Source organism: Pygocentrus nattereri, chromosome 20, assembly GCF_015220715.1.
Source record: "Pygocentrus nattereri isolate fPygNat1 chromosome 20, fPygNat1.pri, whole genome shotgun sequence".
NCBI classification, from domain to species: Eukaryota; Metazoa; Chordata; class Actinopteri; order Characiformes; family Serrasalmidae; genus Pygocentrus; species Pygocentrus nattereri.
The window spans coordinates 24364862-24392438 of NC_051230.1; the positions used below are offsets into that span (position 1 = coordinate 24364862).

General features: G+C 39.0%; 2 protein-coding genes across 4 annotated transcripts; both read left to right on the forward strand.

The window, feature by feature from the left end:
- The first annotated feature begins 53 nt into the window (after window positions 1-53).
- On the forward strand, window positions 54-6456 carry mob1a (MOB kinase activator 1A). The gene is made up of 6 exons (XM_017716323.2): window positions 54-311; window positions 2016-2182; window positions 2427-2520; window positions 2840-2973; window positions 3253-3416; window positions 4860-6456. The coding sequence occupies exons 1-6, from the start codon at window positions 298-300 to the stop codon at window positions 4935-4937; spliced, it is 651 nt and encodes a 216-aa protein (XP_017571812.1). The 5' UTR covers window positions 54-297; the 3' UTR covers window positions 4938-6456.
- A 2273-nt stretch (window positions 6457-8729) lies between these two features.
- dguok (deoxyguanosine kinase) lies at window positions 8730-26534 on the forward strand. Of its 3 annotated transcripts, none has more exons than XM_017716321.2 (8): window positions 8730-8817; window positions 9684-9750; window positions 13589-13698; window positions 17697-17893; window positions 21227-21374; window positions 22197-22312; window positions 24788-24887; window positions 25828-26534. In XM_017716321.2, exons 2-8 carry the CDS (start codon window positions 9702-9704, stop codon window positions 25852-25854), a joined length of 747 nt encoding a protein of 248 aa, XP_017571810.1. In that variant the 5' UTR covers window positions 8730-8817; window positions 9684-9701; the 3' UTR covers window positions 25855-26534. The 3 variants fall into 3 exon arrangements, with proteins under 3 accessions (XP_017571810.1, XP_017571807.1, XP_017571809.1); XM_017716320.2 differs by lacking the exon at window positions 8730-8817 and adding an exon at window positions 9262-9335; XM_017716318.2 differs by lacking the exon at window positions 8730-8817 and having other exon boundaries at window positions 9258-9750.
- Window positions 26535-27577: the final 1043 nt, after the last annotated feature.

A 27577-nucleotide genomic window follows, 5' to 3' on the forward strand; every position in this document is an offset into this window, starting at 1 on the left:
AAAAATCTGAAATGTACGGCGTCCCCATTGCACTGTACTCGTTTCGTTTCCTTCTGGGCTACGTCAACCCACACCAAGGGACACAGGGCTGTTGCAAACACTTCCTGTTTCAAGAACTTTTCATGTTGCGTGTCTTTTCAGGTTAACTTCGAGAAAGACTTTGTTTAAAAATAACGTTGGTTTCATGCATTCATTAACGTATTCGTGAAGAATTTTGATTAAACCGCCATACTTCTCTCTACCTGGTGAACTGGTTCTGCACCGACGCTACTTGAAGTTGAAGCGAAGTTAACGGAAATGAGTTTCTTATTGTAAGTACCCGAAGTTTAACGTTTGTTTTCCAGTTGTAGCAGTTCGTTCACCAGATGTTAATATGGTAGCTGTTTAGCTGGCCAACACGGTTATTAAACAGTTAAATGTTATTTTAAACAGTTTCGGCTCGAGCTAAGGAGTAGATAGTAGTAGCTAATGTAGCTTAGCTAGCTAGCTAGCGTTATCGTTACTGCTAAAACGACTCCGTGTCAGCCGAATAACTAACTTAGCCGGTTAACCTGATATGGTAACTAGCTTGATACTCTACTTCATAGATCAGCACATCTAACTACAAAGCTCAACGACAAAACTTTGTTTAAATTAAATTTCCTTAACCGTCTTTAACCAAATTTGTTTTGGCTTACCGGTTGGAAGGAAACTGACGTTTTTGTCCCTTAAAAGGTTTGTTTTGGCCGTCAGGCACCTTAGATAACTACGCTAATCTAGCCAGCTGCTGGTTGACTATGTTTTATCACGACAGCAGACCTTTTAGAAGTGTTAGCTACCTGGTAATAATTAAATGCGCAGTGACAACTACAATGACTTTGACGATATAAATAAAACAGAACAATGTAATTAAAGACTTATCAGCGACATATTAGGCCAGATGTTGTACTTATTTTAAGCACTGTTCTTTATGTCATACATGATAACTTGTGCTACGCAGCGAGAATAGCATTAATTCATGGAAAGTATTCGATCCGTGTCACTTAAACTTCCTCAACTGTATTTAGCAGCACATTGGATATAAAATAAATGTGAGTAAGAGGGTGAAGTGTAGCTTCAAGGGTGTTTGCGTCTTTATACGAAGAACCACGCAGCTCATGTAGGGTCACAGCCATTTTACATAGTTCCCCTATTTCTAGGGACCAGAATAATTGAATGGTGTAGGCATATTAAGATTTTAATATTAAGTTTAAATACATTGGTTATGCGTGTTACTGGCCTGTCTGCTAACCACAGGCATCTTTTTTATTATTATTTTTTTTTTAATTGTTTTTTAAGGTGCTTGTCTTAGGTTGGCCATCAGTCTTGTCCCCAATTAGTAAAATAAATAAGAGGGATTGAGCTTTAGCTGTATGTATCATTTTGCTACAAGGTGAAGGTGCAATGCGTTTGTCATCTGATTGGATCGGAACATTTAAGATGCTTTAGATCTCGTGTAGCTGCTGCCATTGACAGTGATGTAATAAAAAAAACTGTGTGTCAGTTTTACTGCCAGTCATACATGTCCAAGTCATATTGCTGCTTCTTCTGAAGTATTATGACTGTGTAATGACTGGTTTATTTTTTCTTCATACATTCCTATTGGTTTTTTTACCATTTAAAATGATGGTGTACACCTTTTGCTTCTACCTTTTTCTTTACGATTAATGGTACTTAGAATGGCTCCAGAGTGCCTCAGAGTAGGGACTCGCAGCCCATTAGTGAATTATCAGAGATATGCAGTCCTTCCTGGACTGTTAAAAAATACAATTAAACAACTACAACAGAAGTCACCTTGGGATCTGAGACAATATTTACATGAAGCATGAAAAGTATGATTGTCAGATGGAAGAATTTTATCACAGTTGTTTTCACCCTGACACAGATGAGCGTCATGTACTGTTTGGTACCGAGGCACTGGGGTGATGATTTAAACCATGCTTAATTAAACTGTTTAAAGGCTGAATTGAAAAGAAAAAAATTTGCCTTTGCTCTAGTGGAAGTCGGTCCTCAAAGACGTTCAAGCCAAAGAAAAACATTCCAGAGGGTTCTCATCAGTATGAGCTCTTGAAGCATGCTGAAGCCACTTTGGGAAGTGGCAACCTTCGAGCTGCTGTTATGCTGCCAGAGGGAGAAGACCTTAACGAATGGATAGCTGTCAATAGTGAGTGTCTATGTTCGTATTGTTTTGAACTGATCTTTGAAAAAAACAGGAAGTAGAGAGGTTTTTCATTTTTAGAGCATTTCATAATCTTTTAGAGGTTTTTCAAGTTTCATTTCTTGTTTTTTTTTGTTTGTTTTTTTTTTTTGCTGCAATGTTTACAGCACATTTGTCTTTTGGGAAATGAACAAAATGATGCTGGAATCTCTTTAGCCTGATCAACTACTTTAGTTTTTGTCTCTTTTAGCTGTGGACTTCTTTAACCAGATCAACATGCTCTATGGCACCATTACTGAATTCTGCACTGAGACTAGCTGCTCTGTTATGTCTGCAGGTCCCAGGTAAAGAATAATCTTCTTGATTTAGGGATTCTGTTTTGATTTTTTTTTATCCTTTTGGGTTCCTAGTATGTTTCCCAAAAATGCTGTGTTACTGTCTTTAATCTGTTTGGATTAAATAGATGTTTTAATATTTGTTATTCCTTCAGGCATATAACTGAGTACTATATGTAATCAGACATGCTGATTTTATCTTCTTATTCCTTAAATAGAAAGTGAAACTTATTAGCGTACTTTTGCATACAATGGAGTTTTGACAAAACTCAGTTTTGGTATTTTGTCCAAACACCCTTACACTCAATTGTGTGTCATGCTTCTACAGGTATGAGTATCACTGGGCTGATGGCACCAATATAAAGAAACCAATCAAATGCTCTGCTCCAAAATACATTGACTACCTGATGACTTGGGTTCAAGATCAGCTGGATGATGAAACCATCTTTCCTTCCAAAATTGGTAAGCATGGTTTTCATTCAGAAGGAATTACTGTAGAATCAATTAAAATAATGCTTATTGCTTGCTTTCATATACTGATGTATAATAACCTTAAAATTCATTTATATACAACTTTTTGGGAAAAATGACTATACTGTGAATACCCCATCGATAAAATGGAGCTAGCTGTGCTGTGTGTTTTTGTCTGAAGAAATTAGTTTGCAAATCCGTACTGCAGTGGTGTGGTGCACCAGTAGTTTGCCCATGGTGCATAGTGATAGTTATTTTTCTCTTTTCCAGGTGTGCCTTTCCCAAAAAACTTCATGTCAGTGGCAAAGACCATTCTTAAACGCCTTTTCAGAGTCTATGCCCATATTTACCACCAGCACTTTGACTCTGTCATACAACTGCAGGAAGAGGCCCATCTCAACACTTCTTTCAAGCATTTCATCTTCTTTGTGCAGGTAAGAGAACACAGACTAATGCAGTCTTCACTGGAGTTAAGCATCTGGGTTATTGATATGATATTTTGTCATTTTTATTAAACATTTACATTATGAAATTCTTAAATTTGATAAATGACCATTTTTAAATGGATGATTTAAAAAAAAAAAGTTGTTTGATGTTCTGTTTGAAACATGATTATCATCCACTTGTGTGAACGTCCAGGGGAATATTCCTCACTTTCCACTATTAGTTTTAGAAGGACCCATCTCAGAATCAGTCGCATTAGTTGTATGCATATAATGATCCATTCACTTTACAAAACTACAAGTTGTAGATCTTTGTGTTCCCACTCATAATTTGATGGGTAACATTTTGTCTGCAAAAAATGTCAAACAGGTGTGATGTCATTCTGTGAATGCAAAAGATGCATTCATTTGCATTTGGCTGGATACATTTACAGAAAAGTGTTTTTTAAATAAACAAAGTACAGAGGACATTGTAAGAGCTCATTGTCTAAACAGAAAATGCTTTTTTTAGCTCAGACATTTAGTTCAGACTATTTTCCAGCTCTGTTAGAAACAAGACCAGTTATATAGTATAATGCATTTAAAGTGGTAATATGAAATAGAATTGAATTGGCGGTTAGCGTTCTCCTAAAGCATTGAGCTTCCACGTTGTTCCAATGTCTGTCAATATTACAAATGTTGTCACACCTGTGGACAATTTTAAAACTGAATCTTACATTTAAAAATATTAAATCTAAATAAAATAAGGAAACAGATGGGACAACATTGAATATGGAGCTAAAAGGCACTTTTCACATTTCCAGGTTCTCTCATTCGTCCATTTATGTTAGCACATAATTTTGTTTCAGATTGAACCAAATCATATGGCACAGTCCAGGCATTTTGCTATGTTCCTCCAAAGAAAAACTGCCATACCTGCGATTCCAGAAATTTCCAACCAAGCACACATCAAGTTCAAAATGATTCCAGTCAGTCCAAAGAGTGGATGGTCCTAATTTTAGAGTAAATGCTGGTGTTCATGTCTGCAGCAATCAGTTTGATGAGAGTGATGTTTTTAAGACTCTTTCCGGTGGATTCATGCTCAGATGTGGTGCTGTACATTGTTGTTTACTTTGGAATAACCTTAAAAAGCCTGAGTCTGTTTATTCAAAAGCATCCACATAGCTCAGAAAAGATGTTACCAGCCAGAATAAGGAAGAGAGTGAAGTCTGCTTCTCATTCAAATTTCCTTTCTGCTTTTGACAGTTAGTTAGTTAGTTAGTTAGTTAGTTAGTTAGTTTTTGCTGAAAGCTTGTGAGCTAATGTGAGCTACATTTAACTTTATACAAGACGATATATCAAGTAAATCAAGTACAGATGAAAGTATTAAGTAATGCGTCAAAAAATGGACCATTCAGTGCCTCTTTTCATTCAGTGTCTCTTGTTTTTGATTAGGAATTCAACCTGATTGACCGCAGAGAGCTGGCTCCCCTGCAGGACCTTATTGACAAGCTGGGTACCAAAGACAGATAAATACATACTCATCATTGAGTCATCTTTTAGTGCCTCCAAGCACCTTTTCAACATTTTATCTTTGTGTTTTATACTCACTTTTTGGCTTTGTGTTGTTCTTTTGTCTTGTAGCTTTTCCAACGGAGTTATTTAAAAGCTCAAGTAGGATATTTTAATGCTAGAATCAGTTCGTTTTTAGAAATTTCAGCTTCTTTTCAGTACATGACCTTTTGATCTGTTTTGGCAAAAAAAAAAGATTAGAATGGTGATCAATCATTATCAATCATTCAGGTTTTTTCCAGTATACTTACAGTATTTTACTCAAGGTTACATGTAAGTACACATACATGTCTCGATTGTACTGATGTACTGATTGTAGATGTTCTGTTGATTTTTTCACTTTGTTATTTGGGCCTTATGAACTAAACAAAAGGACCAAGTGTGGGAGGATAATTATGTTTTAAGTGAACCTTCCATCAGAATTTTTTATTAAAACATTGGATCATTTTTATACAAGCAGTAATGCAAAATATACCTTTTGTAATCTTTCAATTTTTTAATTTTAATGAAGTTGTTTAATGACAGAAACGGTGTGTACATATTTCACTGTGAGTATAGATTATTGGCACTCCATTGGCAAAAGTTTATTTTAAACTGAAAATACATTTGTGATCTTAGGTCAGGTTAGTTGTCTTGAATATTAAAATCTTATACAGTCACAGTATTTTTGTTCACATTTTAGTTACAGTCTTCTTATTTTACATGCATTTAAGTCATTCTTATTCCTGTATCAAATATCACCAATGGCTTGTGCTGGCACACTGTGATAGATTTATTTTTTATTTTTATTTTTTGGTAATATTTGACAGAACCAAAGTATTGTATATTCATGCGACAAAATAAATGCAATGTAGGATACAATTCCTCCAAGCTGAAATCAAATGTATTTATTTATTTTTGGCCATTAGTTAAATGCTCACTGCCTGTGTCTACTGTATCTGCAGTTCTTGAGGAATCAGCTGTACGCTTCAGGCCAGTGGATGTCTTATATTTTAGTATTACAGATTTATTTGCATTCATTTTACATAACTGTAAAATATCAAATGTTCAAAATGTTCTTGATTTCTGTGCTGCTACAGTAGCACATCAAGTTAAATATTGAGTAAATGTAAAAGTTTGAGCTTTCAAAAGGGTTGAATTAGTTCTCTAAAATGTACTGTAGAGAACTAGTACCTATTTATATTTTTATACAGGTGATGTTTTCTCTCTCTTTAACTTTCTCACCTTTTTTCAGTTTTCACCTTCCATTTTACAGCGTTTTCAAATAAAGAATTGCTTTAGGTTATGATTTCCAGCCATGTCAGAATAATGTAAGGCATAGGCATATTCTTATATTTTACTGTTTGTACTAATATTAGCTTACATTTAGTCTTACTAGCATGAGCTGAACTTTTTGTGCCTTACAGGTTTTTTTTTAAAACTGTGCTTTTTGTACTCAAAATTGTTAAATAAACAATCAGTTGCTGTCTTGCACTCTTAAGTGTCTTCCACAACTTTTCTATTCCTAAAAATAAAACACTATGTGCATAACATAGCTCTTAAAGTAGCTTCAAATTGTTGAGGCATGGACTAATTAAAGTGCTAAATGTGTGCCATAAGCAATTCGGTGCTTTGTACAGTTATGCTGACTTGGCTGATAATGAATCTTCAGTGAATGTGTTTCCTCACACAGGTGTTTAATTGCTGCTGTACACCCATTCATATTCACTTCACATTTAAGGAGTCATAGCTCATCTGTAATTTTATTATTAGTTAAGACATAATTCTTGTTATTCTGAAAAAAAGCATGAAAGAAATATAAGTGGTCGCTTTTGAGAAAATATACAATCAAAAAGGCCTACATTGTGGGTGTTTGATGACATCAAACTGGTTGATTTGAAAAGAATTATGGTGGCATTGGTGCAGAGGAAGACTTCACCAGTCTTTCTGCAGGCATTTGGTCCTGGGCCACTTCGCATGCCATCTCCTCCTCAAGCTCCCCCACCGCCTTGCCCTGTGTTGTTCCTGATCAATTACATTGTCCAGTCCCCTTTTTTAAACTTTTGGCAAAGTTTAAAGTTTTGCGTCATTATTTAATAGAGTAATTGTTCTCCAGTTTTCTGTATATAATTTATTTTAGTTTGGGAATGAATGTTACAAGGCCTTTCAGGCATGCAAATAATTCTTTATTTTTTAAAGGATTACATAAACATGGCTTTTATAAAGCAATCAATTGTGCAATAAATGTTTTATAAATTTCACTAGTTATGCCATCACTGACAGATGATTTAGTATCTTTAAGAGACATCATACAATCTTTAATTTCAGTGTAACTAATTTCTTCATGCCCTGCGATGGAGTGGCGACCTGTCCAGGGTGTATCCTGCCTTCCGCCCGATGGCAGCTGGGATAGGCTCCAGCACATACCCCCACCCCTCCGGTGGTCCAGAAGGAGAAGCGTCTTAGAAGCGGTTGCGTGTGTGTGTCATTTCTTCATCACAGAATATCTATCGACTTTCTTTAAACTACCTGATATCTAACTCAGAGGAAGATCTACAGATCTACGCCTCCGTCATCACGTGGAGGTTTTTTGTAAAACTGAGCAACTTGGCCTTTAACACTGTCTGTTATCAGCTCCTTTTACCTCCATTCATTAAGGACTCGCTCGCGGATCCCCTTTAGCGTTTTGCAGTCGTTTTTTTGATGGTGGCCAGGCTCCCCTTAAACCGGTGTGAAGGCCAGTCTCTTCTCTCCGTCTTTATTTCTCTTCTCTCCGTCTTTATTTCTCTTCTCTCCGTCTTTATTTCTCTTCTCTCCGTCTTTATTTCTCCTCTCTCCGTCTTTATTTCACTTCTCGTGGACCCCCGTCCAGAGTCAGCACGTTTGCACGTTTTATCATGCAAACTTTTACACTTAACTGCAAAACCTCGCAAATCCGTTGTGTGCTACTTTTTGGTGCGTTTGTTTACGAACACATTAAGGGTGGCTAAATGAAGTCTTGTGAAGCTTTGAGGCTTATTATTATTATTATTATTATTATTACTTATTATTATTTTCCCCCGATTTTGCCGAAAAATGCTTCGAAGCCTCGGAGAATTGAAAACCGTGACATCTTGTGGTTTGAGTATATTACAGCAAGCACAAGATCATTGGTTAAGCTGCCTTGAATAAACACTCGCGCATACTATTAATGCAGGCTTGCTATTCGATGTGCGCAAATCCAAATCTCATAAAAGTTTATTTAATTCACTTATCAAACTGTGGCAGTAAATACCTGCATGAGTCCATGTGTTCTGAAGGTAATATAATAGCACTTAACTATTTTGTGATTTGCCACGACACAGCCAGTCACTATTGACTGGTACAGAACAAGAGGGAGTGACAAACAAGCTGTCACTGTACAGGAAGAAGACTGTAAGGATAAAAAAGTGTATTGTAGAAGAGTTTAAAGTGCTTATGTGACTTTAAATCGACAGAACCTGTATAACTGAGTGCGGGAGTACAGGGGAGTGAAGGGTTTTATTGTTTTATTAAGGAATAATAGTTGTTTCACTGTTTTCGGGCTGAATTTATTCCAACTGCTACCCACGAAACAGAGTGTGTGTGTGTGGGGGGGGGGGTCTTCAATCTACAGTAAAAGTCAGACACATATCTAGCTATTTTGAAGGTTCCGCCCAGAGAGGCCGATTAACGGCTGTGATATGTCTAATTAATCCAATCTGCGAAACCCGCGACCGAAACCCAGGGGAGTGAACGTGGCCTCTGACGCAGCCTCCCAGTTCCTGCACCCCTTCCAGGCTTCACGTCGCCACCAAAGCGCAGCCTCATTGGACGAGTCAGTGGCTGTCTGTCAACGGCGTTGGTGTGTATATGTATGTGCCTGATTCTGGGTTCGCACCAATAGTGGTGGATACAATATACATAGCAAGCTAATTCTTGGTTTCCGGGTTACTAAGAATGCGGTATCACCTCTTTTGTACTGTATTGTTAAGTTTTAAAAAATAAAAGCGTAGCCAATAACTTCCCTTCGAAGATCGCTTTTGGGGAGACGGTGAAAGTGGTGTTGGTTATAAAAATAATTTCTAGTGCTAAAAAGAGCTGATGCAGCTTTCCGTGTTAAACGTATGAATAGCATAAATCGCCCGCCCCACCTTCGTCTAATTAAACTTCTGAATAAAATTTTTAATTCTTTTTCCACCAACTATTTAAGGCTCTGTATTAGTTTATCTTAGTCAGTGGTGGCTGTGCGAGAGCCGGTAGGATTTTAAGTCAGGCGGACTCAAGGGGTCCTTGGGCTGCAGTCTGGCAAACCGGTTAGACGGTGTTTGTACACGTGACCTCGAAAGCGACGATCCATGCGACTTCTTTCACGTTTCCCAGGTTGTGTGAGATAAACTAACTTAGAGACACGGGTTATATAAACTGCTCGGTTACATCATCAGTACTCGGACTGCGACCATTCTTTAGTGATTTAGAGTAACGGAGGGTAAAGTAACGTAAACCCTTAGTGGTTGATTCAAATCATGACTTCTGACTCAATGCTGAGTTAAATGCGTATTTAAGAGTATTGTGTTTCGCTTAAACATGTTTCCTGTTTAATCAGCCGTTCTGCTTTGTGGGGGATTAAGGAAAGGGGTATGAATGAAAGTCTGAGGTGTAGCCATGGGTTTTCACACAGTAACAGTGGCACTACACTTGACCAGGCGTTTCTTTTCAAACTCGTCCCAGTGTCGTTTGATTCACCGAATGGATGGAATCAGCCGTGTGAAGAGGGTGTCCATCGAAGGTAACATAGGTAAGAACATTTAACGTCAAGTCTTTGTGCGAAAAGCCCAGTGGAGTCGACTTTACGCAGCAGTTTTGCATTATAAAATATGCATTTTCGAAGTGTTTGTTTTGTACTAAGCCTCTAAAGCCTCGACTCGACCCGCTTTTGGTACTAGCTACTTCGTTTTCCACTGTAGATGTAGTACCCCGAGAGAAGTAGTACCACCAGAGCCGCTAGTACGGTAAACTCAGGCCCCCGGTTCCCCCTCATTGCGCATGTCGAAATCATGACGTCTTCAGTTGACGCTGCTCTGCGGGGCTTATTTCGGCTTAATTCGCTTGTGTTTGTAATGTTATTTCGTCCTTTTCCTCGCGGTAAGCGAATTATAACGTTGTTTGTGGAATGACTTTAGTAGTTAAACACGTTTAAAATCGTAACACGTGTTGTTAGATGTTTTACTGCTCATACACTACGTGGGAGAAGCTGCGTACTGGTCCCCATTTTTAAGAACAAGGGTGATGTGCAGAGCTGCAGTAACTACAGAGGTATAAAGTTAGCCACACCATGAAGGTATGGGAAAGAGTTGTTGAAGCAAGGCTAAGGCGAGAGGTTCAGATCAGTGAGCAGCAGTTTGGTTTCATGCCCAGAAAGAGTACCACAGATGCAATTTTTGCATTGAGAGTGTTGGTAGAGAAGTACAGAGAAGGTCAGAAGGAGCTACATTGTGTCTTTGTGGATCTAGAGAAGGCATATGATAGGGTGCCTGTGATAGGAACTGTGGTTGGAGTGACAATGGTTTCAAGGTGAAGGTAGGGTTACATCAGGGATCAGCTTTGAGTCCCTTCTTGTTTGCAATGGTGATGGAAAGGTTGACAGATGAGGTCAGGCAGGAGGCTCCATGGACCATGATGTTTGCAGATGACATTGTAATCTGTGGTGAGAGTAGAGAGCAGGTGGAAGAGAATCTGGAGAGGTGGAGGTTTGCACTGGAGAGGAGAGGAATGAAGGTCAGTAGAGACAAGACGGAATACATGTGTGTGAATGAGAGGGAGGCAGGTGGAAAGGTGAAGATGCAAGGAGTAGAGGTCGTAAAGGTGGACGACTTCAAATATCTTGGGTCAACCATCCAGAGCAATGGACAGTGTATAAAAGACGTGAAGAAGAGGGTGCAGGCAGGATGGAGTGGGTGGAGACGGGTGTCAGGGCTGATGTGTGACAGAAGGATAGCAGCAAGAGTGAAAGGGAAGGTTTACAAGACAGTAGTGCGTCCTGCTATGATGTCTGGTTTGGAGACTGTGGCTCTGTCTAAAAGACAGGAGGCTGAGCTGGAGGTGGCGAAGATGAAGATGCTGAGATTTTCGTTTGGAGTGACAAGGATGGACAAGATTAGAAATGAGCAGATCAGAGGGACAGTGAAGGTGGAGCAGTTTGGAGATAAAGCCAGAGAGGCCAGGTTGAGATGGTTTGAACATGTGTTGAGGAGGAATAGTGGATATATTGGGCAAAGAATGTTGGAGATGGAGCTGCCGGGTAGAAGGAGAAGAGGTAGACCTCAGAGAAGGTTTATGGATGTAGTGAAGGTGGACATGGAGATGGTTGGTGTAAAAGTAGAGGAGGCAGTGGATAGGGCAAGATGGAGGCAGATGATCCGCTGTGGCGACCCCTAAAGGGAGCAGCCGAAAGAAGTAGAAGAAGACACTACGTGGGTTATCTCGCTAATGCTAGTCTTTGAAACTGAAGTAGAACGATTATACTGATAATCTATATCTGTACACGATCATTTCACTCAGTAACGTTTATTCATATTATATAATATTTAGCACTGTTACAAGGGGAATACAAGGGGGTCATTGTACATTTAAATACACTCCAGCTGTAATATGTAAGGGGAAACCACTTTTCTCAGGCTGTAGTTAAAGACGTCCCCCCTGTATTCTCTGTTATAAAGGTGGTATAACATGAGTAAAAGTTACTGAGTGAATTGATCATGCATAGATATAGATTATCAGCATCAGTGTTGTACATTAAATCCACTCCAGCTGTAAAATATAAGGGGAAATAAGGGGAAACCACTTTTCTCAGGCCCTGGTTAAAGGCGTTGCCCCTGTATTTTCAGTTCTAAAGGTGGTAACGTTATAATATGAATAAAAGTTACTGTAAAGACAAGTCACATTAGTACTATTAACACTTAAGTCTTCAGCTTCAAAGACTACAGGGAAACTAATTCCTAGGTGTACTGAGATGAGTAGTCTAACAACAATAACAGACTAATTTCTGTGCTGTGTAATGCAGTTTATTTATTTCAGCAACAAATGTTTCTATTTACACAACTTAGCAAGACGGATGAGGACATGGGGCATAAATACATCTTAAAAATCATTGAAGTCTGAACAACAGATTATGTTTTAAAACGTGTTTAACTACAAGTTATTCTACAAACAATGTGATAATTCGCTTACCGCGAGGAAAAGGACGAAATAACGGTACAAATACAAATGGATGTAAAGCCCCGCAGAGCAGCAGCAACTGAAGACGTCATGATTTCGACATGCGCAGTGAGGGGGAACCGGGTGTGGGGGTGGGGGGTGACGGGACTGAATTTACCGTAAAACCTGTATTCTAACTAGTGGTCCTACACATCGAGTGGTCCTACTGAGCATGGGCGTATCATTACTATAGTGTAGTAACTTAATGTTTCAATCGTTTTATTGTTTTTTTTTTATGTTCATTTAGTAAGAGACTCAGCTTTATAGTATTACTCCTTGATAAAATGATTTACTGTCATTTAAGTATTCTTCTAATGCTGGTAATGTTTTCTGATAAGGAGATTTAGGCTATAAAATTGTCCTACGTATAGATTTCAGTGCTGGTAGCATTTTCTGAGGGTAATTTAGTGCCATCAATATCCTACCTACAGTTTTATGTAGAGCGCTATCTAAAAACATGTGGTACAGTGGGACATTTGGACAAGGTAGCACCGGTTTATGACATTAACTTTAATGTCTTCCAGGTTGCCAGATTGCGATCCCGAGCGAGTCCCAAATGAATGTGCTAATATAGAGGGTTTGGGTAAACGCTTGAAACATTTTACCACCACTGTTTTGTTTTTAACCCAGAAAGATAAGTGTGTGTGTTATTTTTAAGGGCTTTTGCGCTCATTTTATAAAAGTTTAAAACAGTACCTCGTATACGTCCATGACGTCAGTGAGCGCCAACAGACAATGAGCTGCTCCACTCGGCAGCCAGTCGGCGCTCGGTAGCAGTAATGCTTGGATCCTGCTACCTAAAACTCGTTTGCTGTAGAAAAAAGGAAACGTACAGGTACGTTTGTTTTGGGCAGCAGGACGCTGGTATTACTGCTGCTGAGTGCTGACTATTATTTGGCAAGTAGTGCAGCTTATTGGCTGTTCACGCTGAATGATATGAACGTACCTGAGGCATAATTTTTAACTTATTTTTTCAGAAGTTTCTAAAAATATAACAGTGTTGTTAAAATGTTTTACGCTGTTCTTTGTTCAGAAAATTAATTTTTATACATTAAAAATGTTAAAGCATTTATAAACTGATTTTGCTCAAATTCTCCATATTAGCTCAATCATGTTGGAAAGTTCGGGAGCGCCCTCTAGCGGTTGAGATATTACAGAGTGATAATTCTCCCCTCTACAAGTTCTCTGATTGTACCATTAAAATACCAGGTACCGAGAGTCGAGATGAGCTGGTACCACCATGCAGTGGAAAAGCACCTTAAGGTGCCACTACAATATTTTTGCATTTCCATTTTTAGTGAGAACAATTTGTTTTGTTTAATTCAAATGGGCGTTGTCAAATGATACCTTTGCCACATTCTTGTTTTTGAAAACTCCAGCGGTTGGGAAGTCGACTTTTGCAAAGTTGTTGCAGAATGCAGGACAAAACTGGGAAGTCACACCCGAACCTGTCAGCAAGTGGCAAAACGTCGAGGAAGCAACCTCACAAGTAAGATGAACCAGAAACTAGAAATTCACGAGACTAACAAGCAGTGCAGTAGTTGCAAAAAGTGTAGTGTAGTGAGATTAGTTGTCAGTTAACACTTATGGCAAGAGGCGATATGATGATTGTGATTGTTACTATAATAAACAGTAACTCTTCTCAAATGTATCATAGGTATCGTTTATTAGGTATTGTTCAATTGCTTGTTAACACAAATAGCTAATCAGTCAATCACATGGCTGCAACTCAATGCATTTAGGCATGTAGAGGTGGTCAACACAACTTGCTGAAGTGCAAACTGAGTATCAGAATGGGGAAGAAAGGTGACTTAAGTGACTTTGAGCATGCCATGGTTGTTGGTACCAGACAGGCTGGTCTGAGTATTTCAGAAACTGCTGATCTGCTGGGATTTTCATGCAAAACCATCTCTAGGGTTTACAGGGAATGGTCTGAAAAAGAGAAAATATCCAGTGAGCACCAGTTGTGTGGACGAAAATACCTTGATGATGTGAGAGGTCAGAGGAGAATGGGCAGACTGGTTCAAGATGATAGAAATTCAGATGGTAGGGTCAGAATTTGTAAACAACACATGGTGGTGGTGTAATGGTGTGGGGGATAATTTCTAGGCACCCTTAGTACCAATTGAGCATTGTTTAAATGCCGCAGCCTACCTGAGTATTGTTACTGACCGTGGCCATCCCTTTATGACCACAGTGTACCCATCTTCTGATGACTACCTCCAGCAGGATAATGCACCATGTCACAAAGCTCATATCATCTCACACTGGTTTCTTGAACATGACAGTGAGTTCACTGTACTCCACTGGCCTCCACAGTCACCAGTCAATCCAATAGAGCACCTTTGGGATGTGGTGGAACGGGAGATTCGCATCATAGATGTGCAGCCGACAAATCTGCAGCAACTGCATGATGCTGTCATGTCAAAATCTTAAAATTTTAAATGATGGGTGCAAAATGTTAATATGTGTAAATGATTTGAAACCGTCTTCTAGGTTCCGATTAGTTTTTCGTGTGAAATTAACGCCTTTTTTTAACATGGCACATGTTGATTTCTGTATACTGCTGAAACTTCTGAGAGCTGATTAGGGAGCATCTACAAATTACGATCATCAGAGTCCAAGCACAATGCACCAGTATATGACTAGATCAATATATTTTAACTACATTGCATTTGCATGTTGAATTAACTGGGTTATTGTACAGTTATTACTTGTTTCCCTGTGTTTTTTAGTCTCAGTGTACCCATTCTTATTTTATTTTCCTGTTAAAGTCACTCTCTTCTTTTCCTGGGGAGCTCTGCCTTGATTTCGAAACACATCACCTTTTTCACTGCAAGTATGCACGTCTTGCATGTTTTGCTTTATATATAAAAAAACAGTGCTATTTTTGTGGTTGCCTTGTATTAAGTTAAATTCTTGTTGGAAAAATATTGTTGAAATTATTCTTACATTTACAGCATTTAGTAGATGCTCTTATCCAGAGTGACTTACACATAGTGCTTTGTTTGTCTAGAGAAAATATCTTTGTTTGCAGTAAGTTATAGAGAAAGCTAGTCCTGAGCTCAGATACTGCTAGAAACAAAAGTTTCTTTTCTCTAGGTATCAACTTGGACAAGTTTAATACAGCATAGTGCAATGAAGACCACGAGAGACTCTGCTGTTCGGACAGCCAGTGGGAGTTTGTTCTGCCACCTGGATGCGAGTACAGAGAAAAGTCTTGATGCTTGTCTTCCGTGCGTCTTGAAGGATGGCGAGTCAAGCCAAGCTGTACTCAAACCTTGACGGGCTTATGGTGTAGTTGGAGTTTTGACCATTGACATCAAATAGGGAGGGGCTGGTCTTGTTTTTGGCTTTGTAGCCTAGCATCAAGGTTTTAAAACTGATGCATGCAGCTGCAGGAAGTCAGTGAAGGGAGCAGAGCAGTGGGGTGACGTGACTGAAGATTGAAGACAAGCCATGCTGCTGCATTCTGGATGAGTTGCAGAGGCTTGAAGCCTTTCATAGGAAGACAAGCCAAGAGCAAGTTGCAGTAGTCAAGCCTTGAGATAACAAGAGACTGAGCAAGCACCTATGTGGACTCTCAAGTGAGAAAGATAGGAAGGAAGGGTCAGGCCCTCTGGATGTTGTACAGGAGAAACCTGCATGACCGAGTTAGGTTTGCGATGTGAGCTGAGAACGATAACTGGAATCACACCAAGAATTCTAGCCTCTTCAATCAGAGAGTTCTCAAATGAGATGGCAAGATCATGATGAAGATCTGTAGTTGCAGGGATGAATAGCAGCTCAGTTTTGCTAAGATTGAGCTTTAAGTGGTGAGGCGACTGGAAACCTGTGTGTGTCAGAACGTGATAAAGAAAGCATTGGTTGAGTTTCATCAGAATAGCAGTGATTAGAGAAGCCATGAGAGAATATTACATCACCAGGAGAACTAGTGTAAAGAGAAAAGAACAGAGCACATGGCCTTGTGGGACACAAGTGGAGAGCATGCATGGAGAGGATGTGGACCCTCTCCATGTTACCTGATAAGAGCAACCTTCCAGATAGGACTTGAACCACTTCCACCCAGACCAAGTGATACCAAGGTTGGTGAGGACGTCCAGAAGTATTGTAATGTTGACCGTGTCAAAAGCTGCTGAGAGGTCGAGAAGAATCAGGACAGATGACCATTTGGCTGATCTTACTGACTGGAGCTTCTCAGTTACTAATATAAGGGCAGTTTCTGTTGAGTGTGCCAATTTGAAGCCAGACTGGTTAGGTTCCTGGAGCTAGTTCTGTGTGAGAAAGAGAACGTTCAAGAATTTTTGAGAGGAATATTAGGATTGATACCGGTCTGTAGTTGTTGACATCAGAGCTTTTTTTTATAAGAAAAGTGATCCATGGAGATTGCCTGGAGCTGAGTGGATGGGATGGGATCCAGTGGGCAGGTGGTTGGATTGCTGGATTTGATCAGTTATAGGACATCATGTATAGAAAGAGAAGAAAAACAGGTTAGGGGATTGAGAACAAGAGGGAGTGGAGACAGAAGGAAAACACTGGCAGATTCCATGAACCTTCTCCTCAAAGAAGGTGACAAAATCCTCGGGAGTGAGAGAAGAGGATAGAGGGGGAGGAGAAGGGTTGAGCAGAGAGGAGAAAATGCTGAAGAGTTTGTGTGGATCAGGTGCTGATACAGATGGTTACTGCGCAGGACACCTATCTTCCAGGGGGCAGGTGGGGAGGATCTAGCTGGCCTGGAGGAGAGAGGACACAGAAAGTTAATTGCAGATGAGTGAAGAAAGGAAAACGTTTTTAGCTGTGTCCAGTTGAGAGAGAAGAAAATGAATTGGGATGAGGAAAGGTGGCCGGGATAGTTGAAACGAAAGATGAGGGAGGAATGGAGTGTAGGTTGCATCGATGCAGTGGTTGGTCTACTGAATGTCAGGTCCAGAGCATTGTCTGCTCTGGACATCGGAGGAGTCTGTTCTCTTTTCTTTGTTTAATTATACATCTTTAAATAAAAAACAAGTAATCCAAAATTAATTGAAATATCAGGTTGCATTACTTTTATAAAGTAATCTCTTAGATAAGGGTACATATTTTTTTAAAACTGGTAATCTGTAGTTAAAATAGTAATCTGTAGTTAAATACATTTTTAAAGCAACCTTGTCAAAAATGCTTATGCAAATGTTTACTCTACACATTGCTAGACTATAAATCACCCTAGTTTCAATAACTGATTACAAATGCTTTTACAGGTTAAATCAAAGGATCGTTTGAACACAGAAACATGAAATTGTGTAGGTTTTTCATTCTTTACTACTAAGTTGTAAGCAGTCCAAGTGTGAAGTAAAAGGGAAATGAGCAAGGCGTGCTGTTCTCACAGACTAATATGTTCCATTTATCTTCATTAAATTCACGTGTAGACATTTGAACAATGTTTGGGCTTCTTTTAATTAAAAGGCATATTTTTACATTTCCATTACTTCTATGCTTTTATCTCTGCAGATAGTGCTGTCTCCTCAGCAAACGACCAGCAACCTGCTGCAGATGATGTATCAGGATCCCAAGCGCTGGTCTTATACCTTCCAGACATTTTCCTGCATGAGTCGCATGCGTACCCAGCTGCAGCCACCTCCTGCGAAATTAATGCAATCCAGAGACACTGCTGTACAGGTGTATGAACGCTCCATCTATAGTGACAGGTAATTACACATGGCAGAGTGAGAGTTCAGTGCTCTGGTCTGACTTGGGGATGCATGATATAAACTATTATATTATTATGTACATAGTCAGTTAACATTATGCATTGCAGTATTTTTAAAACGCATCGAACATTTAAGGGACCATAATAGGAGTGGTCTACATTTTTTTTCTATCAATATTATTTACTTTTATTCGATTATGTGAGTACCTTGATTAATTGAATGGCCTCAGAAAAGCTGATGTTTTGTCACAGAGCTCACAGTCTTTCACCAAGGTTCACTAATGCTGAAAGGTGTAAATCATTTCTAATTTTGTCAAGAATTTTGTTTTTAGACTCTAGACTGGCTACCTCCCCTTAGCAGGTTTTAGACCACCAAATCTTCTTCTTCTTTTGGCTGCTCCTCTACTTTCACACCAACCATCTCCATGTCCACCTTCACTACATCCATAAACCTTCTCTGAGGTCTACCTCTTCTCCTTCTACTCGGCAGCTCCATCTCCAACATTCTTTGCCCAATATATCCACTATTCCTCCTCAACACATGTCCAAACCATCTCAACCTGGCCTCTCTGGCTTTATCTCCAAACTGCTCCACCTTCACTGTCCCTCTGATCTGCTCATTTCTAATCTTGTCCATCTTTGTCACTCCCAACGAAAATCTCAGCATCTTCATCTCCGCCACCTCCAGCTCAGCCTCCTGTCTTTTAGACAGAGCCACAGTCTCCAAACCGTACATCATAGCAGGACGCACTACTGTCTTGTAAACCTTCCCTTTCACTCCTGCTGCTATCCTTCTGTCACACATCAGCCCTGACACCCGTCTCCACCCACTCCATCCTGCCTGCACCCTCTTCCTCACCTCTTTTCTACACTGTCCATTGCTCTGGATGGTTGACCCAAGATATTTGAAGTCATCCACCTTTATGACCTCTACTCCTTGCATCTTCACCTTTCCACCTGCCTCCCTCTCATTCACACACATGTATTCCGTCTTGTCTCTACTGACCTTCATTCCTCTCCTCTCCAGTGCAAACCTCCACCTCTCCAGATTCTCTTCCACCTGCTCTCTACTCTCACCACAGATTACAATGTCATCTGCAAACATCATGGTCCATGGAGCCTCCTGCCTGACCTCATCTGTCAACCTGTCCATCACCATTGCAAACAAGAAGGGGCTCAAAGCTGATCCCTGATGTAACCCTACCTTCACCTTGAAACCATTTGTCACTCCAACTGCACACCTCAACACTGTCTCACTATCCTCATACCTCATGTCCTGCACCACCCTAACATACTTTTCAGCTACACCTGACTTCCTCATATAGTACCGGAGTTCCTCTCTTGGCACCCTATCATATGCCTTCTCTAGATCCACAAAGACACAATGTAGCTCCTTCTGACCTTCTCTGTACTTCTCTACCAACACTCTCAACACAAAAATTGCATCTGTGTTACTCTTTCTGGGCATGAAACCAAACTGCTGCTTCAATCCATTGAAGTCTGCACCAATCACTAATCTCTCCTCTCTAGGGACACCATCTACCACTTCATCCATCTTACTCCAAAATTCCTCTTTCTCCTCTAACTGACAACCAACCTGTGGTGCATATGAACTGACCACATTCAAAATCACACCATCAACCTCCAACTTCAGGCTCATGATCATGTCTGACACTCTCTTTACATCCAGAACACTTTTAACAAGCTGTTCCTTTAGGATTATCCCTACTCCGTTTCTCTTCCTCTCTACACCATGATAGAACAGTTTGAATCCACCTCCAATGTTCCTGGCCTTGCTTCCTTTCCATCTGGTCTCCTGGACACACAGAATATCTACCTTCTCTCCATCATGTCTGCAAGCTCTCTGCCTTTACCAGTCATTGTCCCTATGTTCAGAGTCCCTACTCTAACCTCCACACTCCTGCCTTTCCTTCTCTCTCACTGCCTTCTAACCCACCTTCCTCCTCTCCTCTTTGATGGTCTTCGACCTACAGTAGTCCAATTTCCACCGGCACCCTGCTGGTCAACAGCACCAGAGGCGGTCGTTGTTAACCCGGGCCTCGACTAATTCTTGTATCTGCTTGTTTTAAATTTTTAAAAAAAATTTATACAATACTGATGTTTTTTTTTTTTAGAACTGTCCTTTGTAACCTCTTCATTTTTATTGTAGCAGCAAAATAATTCAATTTTTAGATGTTTTTAAAAATCCTGAATAATGCACAATATGGACAATTGTATTGAGACACTTACACATTACTTTTACAGGAGCTTTTATGAGATCCCATTCTAAATCCATAGGCATTAATATGGAGTTAGACCCCCAATTGCAGCTGTAACAGCTTCCCTTCTTTGAAGGCATTCTTCAAAATTTTGGAGTGTGTCTGTGGGACTTTTTGCCCATTTATCCAGAAGAGTATTTGTGAGGTCAGATACTGATATTGGACCAAAGGGCCATTCTAGTTCATCCTAAAGGTGTTTGATCGGGTTGAGGTCAGGGCTCTGTGCAGGCAGTTAAGTTCTTTCACACCAAACTTACCCAGCTATCCCTATATAGACCTTGCTTGGTGTACTGGGGCACAGTCATGCTTGAACAGAAAAGGCCCTTCCCTGAACTATTCACACAAAGTTGGAGGCACACAACTGTCCAAAATGTTGTGGTATGCAAAAGTATTAATATTTCACTGGAACTACAGGGGCCTAGGCCAATCCCTGACAAACATCCCTATAGTATTATCCATCCTCCATGAAATTTTGCAGTTGGCACAATGCAGTCAGGCAAGTAATGTTCTCCTCATGTTCCCCAAACCCAGCCTCGTCCATCCAACACTTGGCATTGTGCTAGGTAATGTAAGGCTTGCAGGCATCTGCTTGACCATGGAAACCCCTGCCATGAAGCTCCCAGTGTATAGTTTTTTGTGCTGATGTTAGTGCCAGAAGAGGTTTGGAGCTCTGCAGTTATTGAGACAGCAGAGCGTTTGTTGGCAACCCCACTCTGTTACTGTACATGGTCTGCCACTTGGCTGAGTTGCTGTGGTTCCTAAATGCTTCCACTTTTCAATACTGCTACTCCCAGCTCATTGTGGAATATCTAGGAGGGAAGAAATTTTGTGAACTAACTTGTTGCACTGGTGGCATCCTATTACAGTACAACACTAATTCATTGACCTCTATTAGTTCATGCTAACAAACTGTGCTGAATGTTGTTCCTTTGTTGTTTGGTATGATTTGAAAACACATGTGCTGCAGTCTGGACTTGGGCACACACTTTTTAGACAGTCCCTATTTCTTGTAGCAAGTCTTATCAACCTTATCTGTCTTCTTTTGTTTTTAGGTACATTTTTGCTCTGAATTCATTTGAGCTAGGTGCTCTAAATTCAACGGAGTGGGCTGTGTATCAGGACTGGCATTCTTTCCTTGTTGAGCAGTTTGGTCCTAAGGTACAGCTGGAAGGGATCATCTACCTTAGAGCTTCTCCACAGGTGTGCTGTTTCTCTCACCACTCCTAATCTCCCTAAATCATCCCCTAAACTCCTAATCCAGTACGCTTACAGAAATAATTTTGTGTGCTCAATTTTGTCTGCTCATGGTAAACCTAAGAAACACTGGCAGTAATCGACATATAACTTTGAAATTGACTTCATTAAAATTATGTAGTTATAAATATTCATATTATGTTAATAGTTCAAAGTTGTGTCTTTTTTAAGTTTTATTTTATTACCATAATTAGGATCATAAACTGTTAACAAGGATGATTGGTTTTGGTTAAATTCAGAATAGTGGGTGTTCAGAATGAGATTTTTATCTTTCCTTTTAAAGTCAACTTGGTCTCATTGTAAAATATTCACTTATCAGTTTTTTCAGCTTGTTTATGTTGGCAATCTGTGTTTATGTTAAGAGTGAGAGAGTGCAAATATCTGGCAGAATTTGCCCTGTTTTCTGTTTGCCCTAGGCAGTGCTGTGAGGTGTTAGCTAATGGCAGAGGGACCTGCACACACGAGTTAGTCTCTTGTTCACACGTTAGGTCGCTAACCTTATACAAATTTTAATGATAACCTGTCTTCTTTTTTTTTCCTGCAGCCTTTTTTCTCTTGCTTCTGCTGTTAAGGTGTAAGAAAAGTTCTAAAAGAATAAAATCATGTCCATGTCCAATTATTTCCTGCCCAGATTTTGTGTTTCACTAAGAAAAAGGTCACGTTCTGGGGAAATATATTCTGATTTCCGATTTATGTTGATTTGTATCTTGTAAGCATCTTCTCTATCAATCCCTTGACTGAGATCAGCTCTGTGATTTTGTCCCATAGGTCTGCATGGAGAGGCTGGGCAAACGAGGTAGGGAGGAAGAACGGGGGCTACAGTTGGACTACCTTGACACACTGCATGTGCAGCATGAAAACTGGCTCATTAACAAATCTACAAAGTGAGTTTGCCTCTCATTATTACATGCTACATTATAGTAGAACGATGGCTCGGAACTTAAATGTATACATAACAGCAAGGTTAAAAAATTATGGCATTTATCTTGTGATCTTCAGGCACCTGTATTTATTTTCATTTTCCTCTTTACCCAAATGGTTACCCTAAATAGGTTAACTTTGTTTAAAAAAAAAAGGTGCATATACCTTTTTATGTTTAAAGATCTTCAAAAGTACATACCTGTTGCAATAAGTATTGTCCATATTATTATCCTTTTAACAGAGAATCCTCAAACAGTATCAGAAATCATATAAGCAGGTCTATTTGTGATCACCTAATATGTATGAGGATCGGGATGTATGTTTTGGATCATTGTCCTGATTTTCAGGCACTTGGTTTGATGATAGGAAAAGATTTTTTCTGCTACCCATTTCAAATAGTTTGTTGTCAGGGAGGTGCCTGATTTGTAGTGTTGGAGTCTTGGGCCAAAGTATACCCCTACCCCTTGTTTTCCAGTGTCACTTTGCCCTTGGAACCCAAATTACAAGGGGTAGTGTTTGAAATCATCTTTAATTGTACTTTGTTAACAGAGTACTAGCGATGCTCTTTAGGCAACCCAGCAAGCAGTGATAGCAAAAAGCGTTAAAGTTCAGTAACCTTGCTGCTGAATTCAGCTTATTTATTTATTTTATTTTAATTTAAACCCTTTATTTGTTTTTTTTGTTTTATGCATGTTATGAAGAAAAGGACCATAGTACTTTGAAACAACATTACACTAAGACAATACAATGGCAATGGAATTTTTAACTGGGATAATGTTTATATTTGTAGGTTTCTTTAATCGCTTGTGCAGCTATCTTGCTGTTTTTTCTTTTCTCGTAACATTCCGTTTGGAAGGTGCCTCTGAAAAACCTCCATTTGGAGGGCAATGTAGCTCTAACACCTTACCCTACCCCTCTGTCTTAACAAATATTTTGACCCCTAGGCGTGAACATGTAAAACAGTGGGGCAAACTAAGGCCTAATTAGTGGAGGCAAGGGGTGAAAGGTGATTGGGCCTTGGTGATCCAAAAATGCTACCATCTTCTCCAAATATGCAAATAGGAGTAAAAAAATTACTACAGCTCCTCTAAAGTTTTAAACATCTTAATTGTTGGCCTAACATCTTAACAGAACGAGCCAAACACTTGCAGCTAAATCAAATCTTTGAGGTTTTACTAGAAGAAGGACAATCCAAACATGTAGTCAGAAAACTACTTGTGTACTAACAGAGCATACGATAATCTGTCTCACGCTTTTTGTTCTCATTGAATATCATGTTAGGCTTTAGTTTTGTTTGTAAATTATATTCAGTTATGTGAGGCAAGTCAGCTCACAGATATTTTCAGATTGTTATTATGGATTTTCAAAAAAATAACCTGAAGTAGTTACTCTTGAAGTTTTTAGGTAAACAGTTTATTTCCTTTAGTAATATTAAAATTAAATAAATTGTCAATATAGGAACAGCACTGTTACTTAAGTAGCAGGCCTGGATCATCCAGTGGGCTTTATGGACGTGTGCCCCTGTGGACACTTTTGAGAAAATCTAAACAGCTGACTGACTCGCAGTGGCAGTGAGAACCTGACTAGCAGCATTCAGAAACTAATAATGAATTTGTCATTGTGTTACAGCTCTCCATGTCTTTCCTAAATGTCGACTTATTGTCTGCTGTGTGTTAACATGTGAGAACGCACTTATAGCGGTGGTGTGCCCAACACTGCAGGTGGTGTGCTGCCATCATGGTGCTGCTTGGGTCTCATGTAACTATGTAACATGCATCTAAATTGCTGTGATATAAAAAAAAGTCACCACAAAAAAAAGGGAGCCGGGTAGGGAACCACCAAACACTTGTGCCCAGGGGCTGCTAACTGCTAAAGATCTAGGACTGTTGAGTAAGGATTTTCAGTACTCTTTCTACAACTGCCTAGCAGTGTTTACAGACATTTTCAGGTTGTCCATTTGTGAAGGTCACCTCACTTTTATCTAATTTCAGAAAGGAAATATGATTGGAGGAGTAAAGGAAAGACTACTAGGAGTGTCAAGAATTGTGATGCGTATGTTTTGTTAAAAATATATTATTTGGATACGATTTTCATGTATATTTAGGGTTTTCTAAGACTTTGCTTCAAATAAAGTATATAAATATAAAGTGTGTAAGCTTTTGTCACTTGTTAGCCTCATTAGCCTCATAGCTGCAGTGCGAAACAAAAGAAGTAAAGTTTGGACTCAGTATGTCTTGGCTCATTAACAACATTAGAGGACAGAGGAAAATGTGTAATTAGATTTATTTGTCCCAACCATTCATTTAAGAGCTCAGTTTGTAGTTAGTGAGTGATGGTAAACAAGTTAGATATACCACAAAATATTTGGCGCTGTTTTGGTTGTGCTTAATTACTTTGGTTTCATTACTGATGTAGAAGATTTCTAATTTTTACTGCAGGGTTCATTTTGATCACTTGAAGAATCTTCCTGTACTGGTATTGGATGCTGGTCTGGAGTTTGAGAAAGATCCTGAGGTTCAGGCCAGGCTTATTAAAGAGGTACAGTATGTGTCTGCTGTAATCTATGCATTTTTGATTTTTATAAACTGGAGTAAAATTATATGCATGAGTACCTGTAAATCTCAACTGCAGAAATTTGGGACAGTATGTAAAATGCAAATAAAAAGCAGTTATTTCTCATGTATTGATATAAAATAGTACAAAGAAAAGATTTAAAATGGCCTGTTTTACCATATCATTGTTTTTAATAGATATACGCTCGTTCTGAAGTTTTTGTCTGCAATACATTCCAAAAAAGTTGGGACAGGGCAATTTAAGACTAGGAATATTGTGAAATCTTCAAAGAACATTTTAAATAGGTTGTGTAATCATGCTTGGACATGAAAGAAGTAGGCCTGAGGATAAGCCAAAGCTTGCCTGTGAATAATCCACCAGTTTAAGAACAGTGTTCCTCAATATCATTAAAAAGTATAAGGAATCAAAGGCACATGTCCACATACATCCACGTTTATTTCAACATTACGGTGCCAAGCCACATTCTGCAAGTGTTTTAACCGTGTCTCCCACAGTTGGGACATTATGAAGCACAAAAATGTGACAACTGTGGCAGCTGAGGACTTGCATAAAGGAACAGTAGCAAAAATATTGCTGTCAAAACTGGGTCAATGGGTGTCGAGTGTAGTGAAAAGGTAAGGTGATGTGACTGTGTTAAGCATGCTTATGTCCCAACGTTTTCTATTTGTAAAGTAAAAATTTGGAGAGTATATTTACTTAAAAACAAACAGGTAAGGTAAATAAGGTCAAAAATGTGTATTGTGTATAAATGTCATTTTTGTACTGTTTGCAGTTTAATATAGGTCAAACAGAATGTACTAATCACTTCTTTCTTTTTAGATGTTTTTGTAATGCTTAAATGTCATAGTCATAACAAAAATTCACTGCTTAGCAAAGTATTATTTTTTTCTGTTCTTGCCTGCAGGTTAAGATTTTCTTCCATGACTTGTAAATGCCAAGACCAAACACCAATTTGTCAAATATAATGATCGTCATCCAGCATATTGCTCTAACCAACACATGAGGGGGTGTTTTCCTCTAGAGCAGCAGTTTACTCTTCAGTTCAATTGATTTTCTTCTGCATTCTGCCATTCCAGAGCAAAATCCATGTTTTTGTATTGGACCTAACTAGATCACCTGATCACTGCTCATATGTTTGCTTTTTTGCAAATTTGACAAAGCCGTCTGTATCAGAAACTGGAGCTATGACAAAAATGTCAGTGAGTGACATTGTTTTCCACAGTATGTTGAAACATAGTATCATATGCATAAACCAGTGTAATATTTAATATTTTTTTATGTGTTGTAGTTGTACATTATGTGAAATGTTTCAATTATTTCACGTTTGAATGTTTTACATCATTGTGTTCTGTTTTGGCTGTGCAGTGGGTTGGTTTTCTGGGCACAGAGTCAAGGTATGCTTGTCCTAGAGTACAATATCAGTGAAACATTCTCCCCTGAACATCATCTTCTGTCATATATCTAGGGTATGTTTGTTCAGAAGGCTAGGCTTCACTGTTCAAGTTTCCCTGCAGTGTTGCCATATATCTGGGTGATGTAGTTTTCCTGGATATTGAAGTTAGCTCTATATAGTGCTCCAACTTAAGGAGAATTAAAATGTTTATTGATAAATCTAAGTTGCAAGTCATTTCTGCATGGTGTCATACTGTTTTAAAGCAAACGCCTTTCTCTTCTAAGACCTAACCAAAGGTGAATGTGTTTTACATATTCAGTAGTCTTGTTCACTCTATAACTTTTCTTTATATGTTTTAGACATTGATTGCCATGCACCCACAAATGTAACACAAGTTTGACAGATAAGACCATTTTATTTTATTTTATTTGCTTTATACAAAGATTATATACAAAATTGTTTTGTTGATTTAGTGAGTTAAAAAAGAACAAACCCGTTTTCTGCACATTTTAGTATACAGTTACTATTTATTTGCTGAATTTAACATATTAGAAGGAAAAATAAATTATAAAATTTCGCTTGTGCAAATATTATAGGACATTTTATATTGTTGTGTTTTTTTCCAATATGTTAAACTATGTTAAAGCAAATAAAAAGAAATTTGAGGTTGTTTCCTGTGGAGAAGAGGTGGTGTTAACTTATTTCAGTAGAAATTCAATTTGCTGGGTATTTTATGAGTCTTACAAGAATGAGCATTAGAACAGTCTATATAAGTGCAAGGAAGATTTAATGGAAACGGTATCTAGGTTGTGAGTACTGACTCTTCCACCACCCAAAATATCTATTCCAGCACAGGGAAGGCTTGATAATTACCTGATTACCTGTTGAGCTAGATGAGATGTGCGTTGGGATAGTAAGTAATTGACCGTATGCATGGCCTTCTAGGAGTAGGGTAAATCCCAATGTTCCCAATCCCAGTCCTGCACACTTTTGTGCTTACCCTCACCCTGCACACCTGATTTAATCTCAATAATGAATTAACAAGCTTCTCATATTCTTTGTCAAGTGTCCTACAGTAGGAAAAACAAAAAAAAATCCCCAGGACTGCTTTTGAGAACCATTGGACTACAGTATAGAATCGTTGTTCTACAGCAGGAGTGTCACTGTGTTAGTTCAGGCCACAGCTCTGCAGAGACTAGCATCTTCCCTGTTTTTACTTTGTATTCAAAGTTTGTATTGTGTGAAGGTGTGTGACCTGAAA

What these genes read in the sequence shown, in the direction of transcription:
- mob1a (XM_017716323.2), top strand. An exon ending in CATCTTTCCTTCCAAAATTG is followed by an intron (nt 2,974 to 3,252) that starts GTAAGCATGGTT and finishes TCTCTTTTCCAG; the next exon opens with GTGTGCCTTTCCCAAAAAAC. An exon ending in ATTTCATCTTCTTTGTGCAG is followed by an intron (nt 3,417 to 4,859) that starts GTAAGAGAACAC and finishes GTTTTTGATTAG; the next exon opens with GAATTCAACCTGATTGACCG.
- dguok (XM_017716318.2), top strand. Translation starts at nt 9,618, where the DNA reads ATGGGTTTTCACACAGTAACAGTGGCACTACACTTGACCAGGCGTTTC. An exon ending in GTCCATCGAAGGTAACATAG is followed by an intron (nt 9,751 to 13,588) that starts GTAAGAACATTT and finishes TGAAAACTCCAG; the next exon opens with CGGTTGGGAAGTCGACTTTT. An exon ending in AGGCCAGGCTTATTAAAGAG is followed by an intron (nt 24,888 to 25,827) that starts GTACAGTATGTG and finishes TCTTGCCTGCAG; the next exon opens with GTTAAGATTTTCTTCCATGA.